Source organism: Styela clava, chromosome 3, assembly GCF_964204865.1.
Source record: "Styela clava chromosome 3, kaStyClav1.hap1.2, whole genome shotgun sequence".
NCBI lineage: Eukaryota > Metazoa > Chordata > Ascidiacea > Stolidobranchia > Styelidae > Styela > Styela clava.
The window spans coordinates 9,953,978-9,972,588 of record NC_135252.1 but is presented as its reverse complement, the minus strand read 5'-3'; the positions used below and the strand labels follow the sequence as shown (position 1 = coordinate 9,972,588).

At 33.8% G+C, this 18,611-nt stretch overlaps 1 protein-coding gene across 1 annotated transcript in view; it reads left to right on the top strand.

The window, feature by feature from the left end:
- Positions 1–7,691: 7,691 nt before the first annotated feature.
- Positions 7,692–18,611, top strand: part of LOC120341800 (uncharacterized) — a 39,344-nt gene continuing 28,424 nt past the window's right edge. Inside the window, exons 1-2 of the mRNA XM_078110852.1 lie at positions 7,692–7,932; positions 11,096–11,165. Of these exons, the coding sequence (XP_077966978.1) occupies positions 11,099–11,165 (67 nt within the window). The 5' untranslated portion in view covers positions 7,692–7,932; positions 11,096–11,098. The remainder of the gene's footprint in view (positions 7,933–11,095; positions 11,166–18,611) is intronic.

Below are 18,611 nucleotides of genomic sequence, written 5' to 3'. Positions count from 1 at the left end.
TTTCAGTGTTATCATTATACAAAGTTGTAAGCGCGACGCGGATTGTAAAGGTAAATTAATTATGATGATAAATTAATTAATTCAATCGACTTTCATTGTACTAAAATAGATTTTACGTCGTGAGATAATAACGGTTATATCTTAAAAATAATCCGAGTGGCAGCATTGCGATTGAAAAGATCGTAGTTACAAGTACAGATTTCTCTAATCCGCAAAATGGCAAAACTACGGATTCCTAATGGCGATAACGAATTAACAAGATTGCAAAGATACCTATCAAAATAAAATATAATTAGACAGTTTATCTCATGTGTTTATGTCCACATATTACATTTGTTTTTTTTAGAGTATCAATGGATTGAAAATTATACGCCACAGACAAGTCTCACTCACAAGTCGTTTTTTTAACGATCGAATAATCACGGCGACTGTTTTATGAGGGAAACGAAATTAATATATCAAAATATCTGGTGAAGAGAAGTATGATAAACGGAATCATAGGGACAAAATATTCGGCGAATGAGATATATGTGAACAATTTTTTTTTTATGACGGATCAGGTCATCACGATGACATTACCGATATCCAACCCAATGCCTTCATGGCCGATAATGCCAACGGAAGTATTAGACTCATCCTTCTTTAAAAAAGGGATCGTCTTTACCAAACTAATAGGGTAAGCTTCCTTTTGTCATATCCGCGATTTAGGATGGTATTACTTATATTTTTTTAAAAACCGCCAAATTCCGAAACAAATGTATCGGCCAATCTAGCTGGTACATGGGTAGTTATAACACCCATTCGATGACCATGAGACGATTTGCAAGCACAAGCTTTTACACAGCGGTGTTGGCGTATCGGGCACTGCTAAGATGAAATTCAGCTACCATTTGTGGTGACTGATAAGTTGGCTCCATGTTGCGCATCCTGTAGATTTGTCATTTGATGCCGCACGCCCTATATATCATCCATCTAACGTTGATTTCCAGTTTTTGGATAGAGCGTACACATCAGCCGAACCATATCGGTCTATGGTTATAAAAATCCTGTCTTTAAATTTCCGGTAGACAGTTCTGAGCATTGAAGATATATCTGTTTGATTCACATATTTGTTTTCTCTATCCAAGGTATATTTGAGAGTGATGGGTTCCAATTTAAGAATACTGTACATTTTCAGAATTGCCAATTTGTTTTCGCCTGAATAGGAATTGTCGAAAATTGATTGTGGGGGAACATCTAGTTTTTTGCCGCAGATTTTTTCCAGAGTCAGCCTAATTTCTTCATGTATTTCTAGGTATTTTGGGCATTCAAGAAATATGTTTCGTTGTATCATTATTGTTCGCGCAAAATATAAAATTTAGTTTTAATGGTCGATAGTTTGCATCTCGGCGCCACTTTCTATGTCCAAACAAAACCCCATCCAAGGCTATGAGGTATGCAGATTGTCGTTCGATATTCGTAAAGTGTTTTTTCAATGTGTGGTCCAAGAGATGTATGGAGTACCAATCACGTGCTACGAGTAATTTTGGTGGGTCATACGTTTTTAATCTGAATTTATCATATATGGACCTTAAGGTTGTAGTAGTTCATTCGTCCGGTGTGAAATCTAATACACGAACAAGATTAATTATATGCTGCCAGTAAGGGTTGACTTTTATTAAGTGGGGTATTGAATTGGAGTACAGAGATTTGTTTAGTGGAATTATTTTGGATCCCATCGAAAAAAGAGCCTCAAGGTGCCTGAACTCAGTCGGGGTAATTAGCGAACATAGCTGATTGACTTTATGTACCAGGCAAGATTGTGCTTTCAACTTGACGTCGAGCATATTAATGCCCCCGTTTGAAAGATGTCGTAGCAATGTTTTCCTGGCTATCACCTCAATGGTTTCGGGATACTATAGGTATTTGAAAAAGTCCGATTGCAATTGGTGAATAAATGACATTGGGATACTGTGTACTCTAGCGCTGTAGAATAGGGGTGTGCAAACTGCGGCCCGCGGGCCAAATGCGGCCCGCAAAGAATAACTGTGCGGCCCGTGGAAAAGTGCCAACTTTTAGTGATGTGCCCACGAAGCGGGCTTTTAGTTTAATAATTAATCTGGAACGTGCGAGCAATTTCAATCTTCTTGCGACACAAAACCTATACCAGTATTCGAATGCCACTGCCATATCGATGATACTAACTAGAAAGAAAATTAGAAGTTAGAAAATACACAATGTTATCAAAGCTTGTTTCCTTCTTACTAAATTCGATTAAAGTCGGTGTGACAATAAATTGAAATAGCTTTCACTAGAAACTTTTGCGTTTTAACTCAACATTCCTGCCAGGTCCCCGAACAATGCCGTAAGATCAATATTAAAATTAAACAACTTTTTGTGCTTGCTTCTACAGTAGAAAATCTACCTAGGAAAGGCTCTACATGAGAAAAATCCAACTTAGAGAATTCTTTTTGTGAAAATATATTGACTAACGTAAGGTTTTCCACGAACGAAACAAAAAATGCGTGTAGTGATATTTATTTATTTTGAGTGAATTTAAAATGCAGTGCTTGAAGCACGGATGCCAAATTCGAATTTATTATTCGAATATCGCGAACTTCGAGTATCGTTTTTCGTGTTTGTAAGAATACCGAATATGGCACATATATCCTAGCTCCGCCGTCAACGTTTGGATTTGAAAACATTTTACAATTATTTTATTTTTTATTGTAATCGACGGCAGTCGTATGCGGCACGGCAGTGAATTACAGTCGACATGAAAGTTATTTCCTGCAATTTAGAGCGTATAAAATGGCTCTTAAATAATATGTAGTATCTATCGCGGCGCAGTTTATGTTGACAATATTAATTTATAATCAAAAATAAAATCATAACAGCCGACATGAAATATTTAAATCAGCGCCGACTCTCAAAATAAAAGAATATTTCCGGTCTTAATTTTCTTTTATTGGTAGATGGTAATTTGGGAATCAGGTTCACTCATTTGATAATCACGATGCTACGTAATTACATTTGCGTTTTTCTATACGAATGATGCCGTTAGCAATATGAAAATTAAAGTCCGTGGTACCTGCCTTGGCACACGCCAATACACTACCTGCCATACCATTGGCCCGTTCGTTTCCCGCGGATATGTACAATAAGTCCTATTCAGTTTCAGTTGAGAAGACTATGATACGCGTAACAGTTAAAACTAAAGAAAAATAAAACGAATAAAACTGCAAAATAAAAAGAGTAAATTCTAATTTTGAATTTAATGTGCGTGTGCTCATTTTCGTACATTACGTTCTTTTTTAGATTTCAACTTTTAACGCCTTTCCCCACCTCTTCTGGCCGTCATTCTCCCACTCTCCACGGTCTTTGCTTAACCCAGTCAAATATTATGTCCTAGTTCTGTGGGGGCTTAGAACAAATTAATGCATTTTCAGGTAATGAGCGTCCGTAATTACGGAATTTTCTACTTACGAAGGGGCTTGGAACAAATTAATTTCGTTCAAATTACGGAAACCCCTTCGCAAGTAGAAAATTCTTCAAGGTACACATGGTAGGAAGAAAGAACAGAGAAATACCGAATAAAAACTACAGATTTTTTGTATCTAAAGGCTTTCGTATAGGTGGATTTTCTACGTTCGGCCCGCGGCTTCACCCAGTTACGTTTATTTGGCCCGCATGTAAAAAAGGTTGCACACCCCTGCAGTGTAGATGATCAGAGAAAAAGCAAGGGGATTTAATACAATGATTCCGCCTCTCTATGATAACATCCTTGGTTTTGTTCGATTACGGATTTGCTTAATTTTTGTGCATTTTTCCGTCCATGTGGGACTTCAGGTAAAGATGGCGCGGCTTCTGTTCCACTTGGTCTTGACGTGAAAATTGGTCTCGTCGTCTCTTCCGTCTTGTTTCCCAAAGTTGCAGTGCTTCTGTATGTGGCCTGGTTTTTTGCATGGGCGACAAACAATTTCGTTTCGTGTTGGACGTCACAATCCACAATCCTTGCGCTTGTTCGCAACAACACGTTTGCTGAAACAATCATAATCTGTAAAAGTGTTGCGGTGGAACATTTCATACTTACTAGGTTGCAAAGCAATTTACGGTACAATCGATTTAAGTGGTTTAAACCAAGCGTGTGCAACCTTTAATACAGGAGGGCCAGATAAAGATGACTGAGTAAAACCGCGGGTCGCACTTTCATTCAGCAAAATAGAATTTCTGGTAATAGCAAGCACGAAATTTTTGATTATTGATAACATGGGTGACAAATTATGACCTGGTCTATCAGTGCCGGAATATAGCCGGGTTGATATCAGATAAATACCGACATGGGCACAGCCAAAATGTTTCCAACGGGGGAGGGGGGGTCAAATCACGGCGACGTACGGCGTTTAATAAGCTGAAAAGAATGAGTCGTTCACAGCGAAATTACAAAGTATCGTAGTAGCGTTAAAATCGTTTACAAGTACAAAAACACGCTCGCATGTAGCGCCGATCAAATGCATTAAATGTGAAACTATTACTCGGAATTTAATGTAAACAAATTGATTTTTAATTGCCAATCAATGATTATTATTAACATGCGCCGTGATTACTTGTAGGCAAATATTTTTTTAATCGAATTATTCGAATATTTTCAACGAGCACAACACTGAATAATGAGTATTGTCATTTCAAACAACCGTATTTGAAATGTCGGCCGCCGAAACAATCGCCGGGACAATTATTTTATCGGAATTTACTTGAAGACTGACAACTTCGTAACAACCCTGCGTTTTTTATTTTATAATTTTGTCATAGTCCAAGGCCGCAATAAATATTTTTGTCACTGCAATCCTTTCGGCGGCTTGACATCCGAATCAATGCTGATAACCTATATATATTAAAAGCACTTTTTATTCACTAGTAAATATAATTCTCATGCAACGGCGGATATCGTAGTTTTTTTTTTTTTTTTTGACAGAAAATTGATTTCATATCGGCGACGATGTCAAAGACAACTATTAAGGAGTGCATTCCAAACACAAATTAATTTTATGCTGGTTTTTATATTTTTTGTACGATTTGTATCACAGTTTGTAAATTAAGGTCCCAATTTTAGGTGAACAGTATTACTCACCCCGGAATGAGATATTTGACTTTTTTATGCTTTCAATTTTATATCGTGTCCGTGTTACTTTCGTATTAAATAATAACAATTAAAAACTTCGCAAATTAGTAATTAATTAAATATTCAGTGTTGAGTATTCACGTATTGAGTATTAACTCAGCGTTGGAATAAAAGACTAATACTACCCACTTGCATAAATCGGCAATAATGGCATTTCTACGTGGTCAAAATAATATTTCTCCCAGTCCCAAATATCTCGTAAAATTTCCATGGAATACAATATTTACCAGTCGTACTAGTCTGGTTCGACAATTCTAAATTTACAAAAAAACGATATTGGCGCGCTTTATGCAAAATTAGAAATTACAAATATGATAGGCGCAGAAAGAAAACAAAAATAAAAATTCTTACATTTATCGGTTCAACCTGTTAGCGATAGCCGTCGGTTAATTCTTACCTGTACCTGATTTGCTTTACAATGCACTGTGATTTGTATAATAAGAGTGATTGAATCAGGAACCGAGGGAAGGAAATACGCCTTACTGAATTGCAATCAATAACAAATTCGTATTTATCAGCGATAACCAAAAAAAAAATTGTAAATACGAAAAAAGTCTGGCGATGTTTATAGCGCTACGGTGATAACGCACAAAATAACACGACCGATACCTTCTCCCCCGACCGATATCGGCAATAAAAGTCGATAGGACAAGTGGGGCACGCGGGACAAGTGAGGCCCGTGAAAAAGAGGGACACGTGGGTTAAGTGGGACACGACATTTTCGAGACACCCCAAAATAGATGGAAAGAGTTAGGGTCCAGCGTTTCCCAACCCTTTTTGGTCGCGGACTATTTTCCCACCGGCGAAAAACTTTGCGGACTCAACGTGCGTTTATTGCAACCGTACTCAGTGTGAAGAAATATTTAAACCAAACACAACAGAATTTTAAACAAATTTCAAAATTGGAAATTCGCCGCAATTACGCGTTTGTTAAAAGAGCCGATTTTTTTGGTGTATAAATGGCCTTTTCTGTCGCTCAATATTCAATCCATGACAACGACGAAAATTTAAAATTTTCTCTTATTTCAATTTAATTGTGTTCATGGTCAATCGCGGTTGCGGTTGGTCGACTAATGACAAGATGAAAGCATTACTTCTTAAATGCCATGGCAATCTGCGAACATAATAATGTCCGATAATAGTTAGTTTTGATACATTTTTTGCGATCTTGCGAATTTGTTATCGCCGTTAGAAAAATCCTACTATCTGTTATAAATTTCCGGAAAGTACAACTTGATTTGGTACTTATCAGAAATGTGATTGAAGTATATATATTAGTAAATCAAAAAAAAATATTCATCATTGCTTTAATATTAATTTAATTGTGATCATTTTAATATGCGGTTGTGTTGACGGAATAAAAGCAATACTACTCAGAAAATATTATGACAATTCGTGGACACAAAAATGCGTGGTAAAGTGTCCGATTATATTTTGTTTTGATTCGTATTTTTGTGAATTCGACAAATCGTCGCGTACCATCATAAAACAAAACTTATGGTGTTATTCGTTTTATTTTAGTATTTTGTATTGCCGCTTTTCAATTTAGAAATTTAGGTTGCCACCTACCAGAAAAAAATTACTCCTCGTTGTTCGAGCTGGCGAGAAACACCCCTTAGGTATCATTCCACCCGTGTGCCGACTCGTGTTTTCGTCGGAAATCCGCAAGTGAGTTGTGAAATCCAATCGTTTGATTAAGCGCGCGTCACCTGTTACCAAATTTTCGAATAGTAAATTGCTATTCTAATAGTTGAATTTTCGAATATATGCCCAGCCCTACTCAGTATCCAGTAATTCTTGACTCGATTAATGTTATGTGAATAAACTTGCTTTTTATGTTCTATGTAAATTCTAACGTAAATCGTTACTTGGCTGATGGTCAAGTTTCGCAAAAACGTTTGCGGCCCGCAGTGAATTTCTGGCTCGTTGGGGACTCATTCAAACGCCTCGCGGACTCATTTAAGACCGCGGACTGGCGTTGGGAAACACTGAGTTAGACAAACAACACCACAACCAATAAATGGAAATGAAAGACCGGAATGAAGGAAGAAAGCAGTAGCGTCAATACCGTATCAGTATTTATTTACGCCAGTTCAACACAATCGTATAGAACGGAAATTTAAAAAAGTTATAGGTACAAAGTCTCCAAAATTTCAAATGGGGTTTGGATATGAATAAGTGAATACGTGATTTCATTATAGAGAGTCAACATTATCCAACTATCATTCTCTGTGATTTCATACTGATTCTAATGTCACAATTGTAACTAAAGGTTCCAGAGATGTGTTACGAAGATGTACATTTGGTCACAAATGAGCACTATCCACCACGAATATCTTAGCTATCAAAAATGATACCCAAAAACCCATCGGAGAAGGTGGGTTTAGAGGATATACACTCACGTATACATTCGGCGTAACACACTAAAATACTTCCAAGTTGGGCTGCACTGCTTCCAGTGGTTCTTCGGCATCAAAGTCACGAGGGATTCGTACGCAGATCACGCATTGCGTCGTTGACGTTACGTTCACGCACTGTGGACAGCACACACGAGCGTCGGCCGCGTGTTTAGTCCTTGCGCTTCGATGTAATTTCATTCCTCGTTGCTAAGCGGTTCCTTTCAGCTTAGTTCAGGCCATAGGCGTTTAGCTGGCGGGCGAATTGTGGGCGTTTAACGACGGTGGAATCACAGACTGGATTAAATTAAAAGATTGATTCACCATAGTTTGGGGTGAAAGGCAAAAGTGCTGTGACAACTTACGGGTATTGCGGTAAGTTCCGAAGTTACTAGACTACAGTACTAATGTCAGACTGCAACAGCATTACCGGTACTCGATTACAGGTACCTGGGTACCGGTATAACCTGATACCTGGATACGGTACCGGTAGCCCAATCATTGTGCATTTGCTTGCTTTATAAGTATAAGTTTATTTCGACCCCATAATCAACATAACACTGTACAGCTGTAACAGGCAATGAAATGATTCAGTGATTGATAAAAACAAATTGATAAAAACTGATTATGAAATCAAGAAAATAAACAAAACCTCAGACAAGGCTGCAAGGTTTAAAATCTACAGTCTTACGGTACATAAGATACAAGATGGAAGGTTTTGCCAAGAAGATGTGTGACGATTTCACTCACTTAAAATAGATAGATTTATTTTGAAAACCTAATAATACACATAAATTAAATATGGAGAGTTCTGGAGAGCGAGCAAAACCTTCAAAAAGTTTGAAACATGATGAGTATGATATGCACGCTCACCAACACGCATTTACAAATATCAGAATATAGTGAAGCAATGTAGATTTGAGACCTGTACCATTACACAACTCCGGTAGTTTAGTACTGTAGTAGCACACAGTTCTCCAATTTTAGGATGACATTTAATTATTTTGCTTCAGTACTCTGGTTATTTTTCAGGAATTAATGGTGACTTTTTAGATTGCGCTTCATTTTAGTTTATTGTGCAGTTCCAGTTTGCCGATATTGAGATTAAGATTGATGTCTTTTAATGTGGAAGCTATTCCTAGAATTGGAGAACTGTCTTGTACTGCAGTACCCTGCAGTTGTACAGATCGGTACAAAATTACAGTATAATGAAGTTGCGCAAAATACTACAAAGAGGCGCAATATAGTAATGTCATCATTGAATTCCTCTGGGAAAAAATAATCCGATTTACCGAAGAAAAAAAAATTGTACCGTGGCATTCAAGAGTTTTTAGCAAAAAACGGTAATTTTGGTCACGTCACGGCCGCGATTAATTTAGATTATTATTGAGACAAGCATGGCGCGATATGATGCATCTGACCTTGTTTGTGGTCGGCTACCTTTTTAAAGTGATGGACCGGTGAAGCCTGACCAAAATTTTGGCGAACCACTTTTATACAAATGAACAAAGCTTATGTAGTAAATTATACGTGTTAGAAAATTTATGTTCCAAAACCTTCAAAAACAGGGGTACCGGTGAAGCTATTTAATGCGAGATCTGTATTTGTTTGCCCATCAACTGTTCTCAATTTGGAGATATGGCCAACAGGGATACACGTAACGTGTTTCTTACGTCCACCTTATTTCGGTATTTCGTTTTTGTAGTTGTAATTGTATCGAAAACCCGACCCACATAAAAACGCAACACTATCTGTGAAGCTTCTCTTGCAATGTATAAGTATTTATCTAAGAGTATCGACCCAAAGATTGCCAAGATATATGTCGCAAATACGCTTTTCAACTCATTATCATTTAAGATTTTAATCGCAAGGATTCGCTGTCGTTAGATTTTAGAGGTGTTCTTGGGACATTGTCCGTTTTTATGTAATTTTTCTGCGGATCGGTAGTAATCTATCCGTGGACCGGCGATGGGCCACGGGCCGGTGGTTGCCGACCACTGCCGTCGACCACTGATATAGACTATCAATGCAGTGTTATAATATTCCTATTGTGATTTGGAAATGAGCAATGATGCCATAGTAAAACCATGGTATATCTGCACTACGATGGGTTCAATTAATCTAAATAAATTAAATTAGACCCAATTGTTCGGCGTTTGATTGGTTAAATATCAATATCATAACAGTACTGAAATACTGATTTTCAGGCACTTACAGACATATGTCACAAAAGCTTGTACTTTCCATGCCACAGTACGTGCCATAGTTTGAAAACCTTTGTCATGCTGATTCTGAAAGTTATCTTCATTGATATAATAAGGAATTATTTACAAGCATATCATAATATTTGTCTAATGCAGTCCTGTAGAATTTGAGTCAGTATTGTGAGCTTACTAATAATTCTTGGATTAAACAGATTACCAATCTGTTACAATTTCTAAACCAAGTGGAGAACCAAAAGAACAAGTCAAATTTAAATTCATTTGAACTGCGCATTGCTGTTTATATGCTGGTGTATGGGAATTAATTACTATATTATGACTAGTTATATGTAAAATATTGATCTCATTCGTATGAAAAAAATAGTTTGCTAAAACGAAGCCTGTATATTTTACTGGCAAGGAGAGTCGACTATCATATTTTAAGTATTATTGCCTTGTTCAAATTAGGTTTGCTCTAAAATCAGCATCACCTTCTTAAAATCCATGCTTAATAAAGAGTCCCATGGAAATAATTTACTATGTCAAATTTCACAAAGACTAATGTTAGTAACTCTCAAGCGACATAGTCATGCTCTGCTGTATAAACCAAGCTAATACCGGTACTTAATTTCCCAAAGGAAGCAAACGCCAAGATTCTTTAATTACATTCTTCTAATTGTTACTTACCCTAACTTGTCTTACTTGTCAATTAAATTTCTTGCCACTTACATGGAAGTTAGCAGAAGGTTCAATATAAATATTAGCAGTGCAGATAATATAGTTATGGAATAGTTTTATTAATATGTTTGGCCAAGGCTTTTAGAGTTCTCTTATTTTGTTCCCACTGTTATAAAAATGAACTACCGTACATATCTATAACAAAAATTTTATAATTCTGTTTTTTCTAAAGATTGCGAAAAAGTTTAATATTGTCAATATAATGCTTACATGTGAACATGTTTGGCCAAGGCTTTTAGAATTCTTCAATTTTGTTCCCCGTTATAAAAATGAACTACATATATAATTTAACAAATATTTTTATAAATCTGCTCATTTCTTTGGATTGCGAAAAAGTTTTATATTGTCAATATAATGCTGTCTAAAATCTCCCACTGTTTCCTCTTTCCTTTCATCATTCTGCCCTACCATTACTATTGATCAATACTGACAGTCAAATAGTCAATAAATCATTACTAAATTTGAGACTGTATTAAAATAAAAAGAGTTATAAATTTATGTCATATGTGATGAATTAGTTTCCAACCTGTGATTTATTAAATACTAGTGCAGTAGAGATATTTCATTAAATAAATATAATGAATTTCTTATATTTCCAGATTATGAATGGAGTTGAAGTGTTAGATGTTTCATCTGTAAATATGGAGACCTACATTTCAAATATGCCTGGTATGTTTATACTTTAATTTTTAATAACATTGGTTCTCTTTTATATCGGTTTTATTGTGAAAAACGTACTGTTCATATGTGATAAATTTTGAACCAGAAAAATGTTTTTTTCTTCAGGATAAGAATGTATATTCAAAACACCACAGTAGAACTAAATTTGCTTATGTCACATTTTATGGTTTATGAAAGTAAATGAAATTTTTGTAATAGATTGATTCTATCAGCCAAACCTAAATATAGACAGAAGGCACCACCTAATGTCACAACTAAAACAGATATAGCTATGACAGTATGTATCACTGTAACAAAATGATTTCGTTCCATAATATCTAAAAGAATTGAGAATCTTGGAGATGATTATATTTATTTTGGAATTTAAGTATACAGTTTTATTTTTGTTCGCCTCATGTTCTTTCCGAAAATTTGAATGGTCCATTGTTTTGGTATTGATTAGTTGTTTGTAATCTAAAAGTAGGGTACTGAACAGTTACTACTATTTATATCAATGTGTGAAATGTCAGTTCTGCTGACGATATAAACTATTCCAATTAAGATGCTATTTTATTCTGGTGGACACTCAGGTAGTGTACTGCTGAGAGTGTTTGTTAATTGATTATTTGATTATTATTTTCATTACAAATCTGTAGAGTTAAATTTGCGGTTGTAACTGTAAAGTAAAGCTCTGGTTATGAATAAATCTGAAATTGATATTTGACTTTAAGAACACAATTATTTTTTTTTTAAATTTTACCATTGAAATAATTTGAATATGTAAAAATGTTAAAGGATAGTCTGTTTTGAATTTGTCTATTGTATCCATCACAATATATTTGAATGAGTATAAGTGTGAAGAACTGAAAAGAATTCATACTAATATCAGAAATGTTGAATGTTTCGAAATGTTGTTTCGGAATTCCATTTACATTTCTATGAATCGTATAAAATTAGGTAGAAACAAAGTCATATTGTAACGCAAAAATCATTTTTCTATAAGCATTTTATCTAACTCCATTTAAGGTCATTGCCCAAGCAAAAATTTCCAATTTTTAGATAATGTTATTCAGAATGTATTGCCATTTTTTATATCGCTTCGAATTCTTTACCATTTAATAAGTTTTACCCAATGTACCCTTTTTTGTTTGAAGGGGAATACTTTTTGAAACAGAGACAGATTTCATGGATCCCCTAAATTTCAGTTCAGAATATTTTGGAAATTGCCATTTCATTAAATTAAATAATTTTGCTATGTCATGATAGAAATCTAGTCATGTAATTTCAAACAATGTTACTTATTGATAAAGATGGCTTCATATTTGTTTTCAATTTAGGGCTGTTTTAGGTATCTTGTACCGCCTGCAATTTGAATACGCTTTAAAATTAGATTAGCAGTCGTTGGCAATACTCTGTACTTGATACTGCGCTCTCATTACTTTTGCACAAAGTGCCAGTCACATGTGTGTCTTTGCACAGCTTAAACATTAACTATACACTGGAACCACGCTGTACCCCGATTTATCTAATAATGTGTTTGCTTTTGTGATCAGTCTTATCTCTGTAAGCAAAAGATTTACTGGTATTTGTTGCCTCTATATATGTCATGTGAAGTTATTTGAAGGCAGTCGATGGTATTCAAAACTCATCTCAATTGTCTAAAATATTCTCAAGTGCAAGTTTTCTAACATTGTTATCAGTAGTGGTGTTCATCAAGACTGGGCCATACTTGAACTCTATTGGAAATACAGTAAGATGCAATATGTTTTTCAATTTCAATTATGTATATATTATAATGGTATATATTGGGTATAATACAAGTTATAGTTACTGTGTTTTAGAAAACTCTGTAGCGGTATGAAAAATATTGTATTTTATAAAATCGAAGTAGAACTAAAATTTTATAAATGACAGTTTTTTTAAAAGTAGTCTGCACTCGCGTTTTTAGTTATATTTCTGGAGTATTTATTCTCAAGAGAGGAAAAATGAATAAATGAAAATGTGTCACTTTATAGGATTTTTTTTTTTTTCACATTAGGTAGTATTTGGAACCAGTTTATTATGTATTTGTTTTCGGCCCTTGGCTGATAATGTGGACAATTTAAAAGGGAATTTGAATTGCCTGAACCATTCATTTTGGATCGTATTTCGGTGTTAATTTATGGCCCTAAAATTGTGATTTTACGAACGAACATATTCTACAATCCATAATTTACTATCAAATATACCAAAATTTCTATTGCATTTGAATATTCGACTCGTTTTAGTCATCTTAGGTTGTTGTATCATAACTGTATTATTATTTACAGGATATATTTCTGATTCATGTTTTGTTTGTCCATCACCAGTTAGTAGTAGACTTGTGTTTAAGGTATTTCAATCATGCGTTTCTAGTAGACTATAGATTGTTCTGTAGAAAATTTTTATTTTGTGATATTTTTTTATATAAATAATGTCATTATTGGAAATGTTCAGTTGTATATTTAGAATTATCCATATAATGAGCGTCAACGTTCCCCACAATAAAATTATATAGTGGCATACATTTATTTCCTGAAACATTTGTTGCTCATGCGTGTTGTGGCTCCTGTACTGGCTATGTGAGTCATTTATTTTGAGATAGGTTTTGGTAGGGAACAGAAATCATTATTCATTGCTTACTCAGCTGTGCCTATTAGATGGAGGAATAAAACTTCCTTAGTTTTATAGCTGCAAAGGCATTGGTTTATTCTTCACTTGTAAGTACTGATACTGATACTGGATAACCTCATCCCAATGTATGGTTTCAATATTTTTTGTTTTATCCCTTTATATAGCTTATTGGCCTCTTCATATGTGCATAATAATGAATATCTACTTCTCTATCTATATCTAAAACTTATAGACGGTTTGGGATAGACTGATGGCTCATATGCTGAATCATCATTAAAAAGCGAGAATACATTCCCTACTTACCATAATCTGAAGAATGTTTAATAGCGTTGGCTGACATTTTATACTATTCATGCCTTTCATGCGTTGTGGATAATTATGTTGACTAACTATTATTTGGGCCATCTGAATAGCTTTCATTGGTTGATGATTCTATTCCTGAAAATTGATATGGATGTCCCTGATTTACATATTAGGTAATTTACAGTCTGAAATTGTTTTGCCAAACATTGACCATGGATGAATCATGCTTGTTTGCTCATGTCAAATATTAATTTCATGATTAAAATGTATTTTTAGTTTTTACATTCTTATGCTGATTCATAGCAATACTGGTGTATGATAACTGTACTATCTGCAGTAGCTGATATGCCGGTGCCAAGCTCTTAGCACCTTGAATCGATCCAAATAAAACAGCTGTTTATTTTTCCATTGCTTTATGTTACTAACCTTCTTGTAGCAATGTGACCTTTGATGCTCTAGAAAGGCTATTGGTGAACTATGCATTTCATATTTTCCTTTTTAGTGTTATTATAAAGATAAGCTTGAAGGTAAACGATTATCCTATCCTATTACAGCATAAATGCCCTACTGAATATGAAATTTGAGTTGGACTTGATGTTTCTTTTTTGTATTCATGAATAAGTATATAATAAAATTCTATTGTAATTTCTTCAATTTGCAGTAATTTCACTGAATTTGTATACATAGAAATATTGATGTTTTCGTTGAACTAAATTATTTTAACAGATTTTCTGCTTCATAAATAAAGCTAGATCAGATAAAACTTAGAAGTACTGTAATTTTTTTATGATAGACTATATATTCAGGGTGTTCATAAGTCCCGATATGATCAAAATTGTGTTAGGAAGACAGTTCTCGATGGTTGTAAACAGGTTTGTTTTATTATCGTAATCATTGTTTATTTATGGTTTTTTTCGTCATTCAATACAACTTTTATATGCCCACCATTAGTTGCGTGAAGCATATCAAAGTTCTTTCACTTAATACAATACAGGGGTATATATAATATAGCGCCCTGTATTATATTTATTTTTTACCAAGATTAATATGAAATAGGTGTCAGGTGATAGGACTTCAGCATGATAAAGTTAATTACGAACTCAACTGGGTACTATTAACTAACTGTAAGGAAATTTATAATAAGATCGATGAGATATGTACCCAATGTATTGTCAACAAATAATATAAAACTAATAATAGCCCTTCTGTTAGATATCAAAAGTGTTTTTTACATGTAATTCAGACAACTGATTCATTATGCCTATTATTGGACAATTTGATGAGGAGGTTAAACTTATATTGCAATGCCACAAGATTTGCAAAACTGTGTAATTAGTTGAAGTTAAATCTATAAGTCTTCAAATTTGTGTTTTGAATATTATTCATTTATATAATCCAGCATTCTAATACTCCATCAGTTTCTTGGTGTTTTCTTATCAAGTAGTAATTTTTACTCATCTGAAACAAGTTGCCCTGGGATTTTTCCACTACCTGTATTTAGCGAAACAGCCTATCAGAACTGATATTAATAACATGATATGGAATACAAGAATAATGTTGTCATAGTTTATTTATAATCCCGATACACAAGAGAATACTTGCAAAGTTTAATCATGCACCCTATTCACCTCAAATCTTTCATCAATATATGTTAATTCTATGATACAAATCACCAATTTGTTTTAAAAACCATTGAAAACTTTGTAATTTGGCACATATGGGTCTATTGGTCTTTATTCGGAAATTCCATAGGATGTGATTTCATATTATAAGTAGAAAGGAAAATGGCAAAACAATATGGCAAATCAGCCTCTGTGCGAACTTCTTGCATTGGTTTCAGGAATACCTAATCAATTTCAATGTTTCTTCCTAACATGGCTGGCCAAGAAGTCTATGAGACAAGGTGTACAAATCTATCCACAGTGGTGATGATCATCACATGATCAAATGCTTAAAACCTGATCATCTCACATAGTCAGTTATCTGTGTTGAATTGTATGCTGTTTAGCTTAGCAGTTAGTTGTGATACTGTGATTTGTATTTCGGATTAAATTTGTTATGATGCAATCTATTATTAATGTCTAAACATCATATCGAAAAAAAAAAATTGCAGATGTAAGTATTTTAATAAATAATTAGAATTGTTTTAAAATCGTGGTGCACAAGCGCTTCTTTTAATAATAAAAAAGTACTAGTCCAGCAACATTTGTCCAATGTAACACGATATCCATATTCTGATATAATTGCAAATGTTGCTTACTAATTTTATTATGTGAGGTTCTCTATTGCTATACGTACACATTGTTCTCAGTATGCCAATAATAGAATCGAAACACTTTAGCCTGGGGATAATTAATATTACCGCACAGATCTTTGGTTTAGGGACTTCCCATAACCGCACAGTTGAATTATTTAACTACAAGCTTCGGAACATTATACCGTACTTTTCTTAATTTTTATTCATATTGCACACAGTGTAAAAACTGCAGATGTGATATTACTTTACATTCGAAAAGGAACTGTGCAACTCATGCCGATGAAATTACTTACCGATATTTACGTTCCGTCGTTAAATGGAGATCATTCACACATGAAAAAAACAACTAATGTAGCAAAATTGGTAGTGTTTCCATGATTGTTTGATGTTGTGAAAGCCTTGTATTGTTATAGATGAGTTTCAGTTATGTTGAATTTCAAAGTTTTCTGATCTGCCTATATGCCTCCCCTTACTGCACTGTCCTAATAAATCATTTTATGTTACAAATTTTAGCTCAGTAAAAAAAAAAAGAATTTTTTTAGTTATAATATTATAATGGAATGTAAATAATACAAAACCATTGATTAAAAATATGTGTCATTGTCATCGACATATATTCTGACTCATACTTCTCTTATGAACTTATAATTATATAATTATAGAACACGGTATCATATTCCATGTATTGATTCGCATCAACATTGCCAGAATCTTTTTAACAAGAACAAAATGAGAAAAATTTGTTCCCTTGACGTTTATTATAAGGAATTATAAGACTCATTTTTGTAGTATACAGATATACTTACAACCTTTAATATTTTTGTGTTCTTATTGCTTGTCTATTAAATCATATGTATTCAACTAAAGAAGTTGAAATATGATAAATGGAATTCAATTGGTTCATGAGTGTTCCTCGTATTGGAATTATTATAAAATAATGTAAAATATTTTAACTGATTGATGAAAAAATTGGTGATTTTTCTGTTTACTTGCATTATGTGTACTATTACTTTTGTAAAACGGATGTCATGGTTACGTTTTGGAACCCCAACTTCTATTTAATATTTTGTTGCATTTTTGAGTGATGATCATATTGAATTAATAGTTACCGGTAGTTTCATACATATACTGAATATTTTCAATACTGTGCTAAAAGCACCTCATATCAAATCAGGGATATTTAAATGAATGATATCTTACATAACATTAAATAGTAAGGTATTAATCTCTTCACATATTCACATCTCCTTTAATCAATATGTAATTTATCAAATTTAAATAAAGGGATTGAAGGCATTGACATTCATCTTCATGTCTAGGAGGCTCTTTAATTAATCAAGCTGAAAATATTATGTTCTCCATATATCGACAAAAAAAAAAGAAAACATTGCTTTTTGCTTCTTATTTCGATGAAGTTGGAATTATCTCAAACTAAATATAACCAAGTCTGGTTATGTGACTCGCAGAGATAAATTCAGGATAACATGTTTATCGACAATATCTGTAATTCTTGAATTTTTCTCTGAAATTTCTTTCGATTTATAATTATTCTAGATGGGTTGTTTGGTTTCAGTTCTTATTTGCTGGGTTTTACTTTTATTTTTTTTTTATGATTTTACTGGGAAAGGGTGAATTTTGTGGAAACGTTAGTCATCTTGCATTTGTAAATTTGATGTACATCCTGGTATTATTTCAGGAAATTAACTTGAACAGTAAAATTTAATTCATGTTCAATTTGTTGTCTGCAATCTTAAAAAACAGTCATTTATGGAAAATTCTTTCGGCATCACCAACATAATTGTGAAACCTTGAAACAATTTTTGAATACGCCTATAGCATTCAAAATTCATTCATATGGCTATAGCTTTATAATATACCGTATTGCGGGAAATAATCTTTTTGTTGAATTTTAATTACGTTTCTTAAAATTCATTTTATGTATTATTTTTGTAATTATGCAACCACGCGTATTTGTGGTTGAAATATAAACATCAGGTGACATGTCAGTAAACACTTTATACAAACTTCTCAATAGGCAACATGTGATGTGCAAGGTATTGTTTAATTTAATAAAAAGCTAATAGTTTGCATTTCATAATCATCCTTCATCTGTAAAGTAAAGAAGTGGTCATTCTGACGTTTTGTTTAGAAATGTTTTGGATTAATAAAACTTATTAAAAGATTAATGGCGGACCAATAAGCCCTTTTCTATGGAGGAGATTGGGACCATACCACCGCAGCAA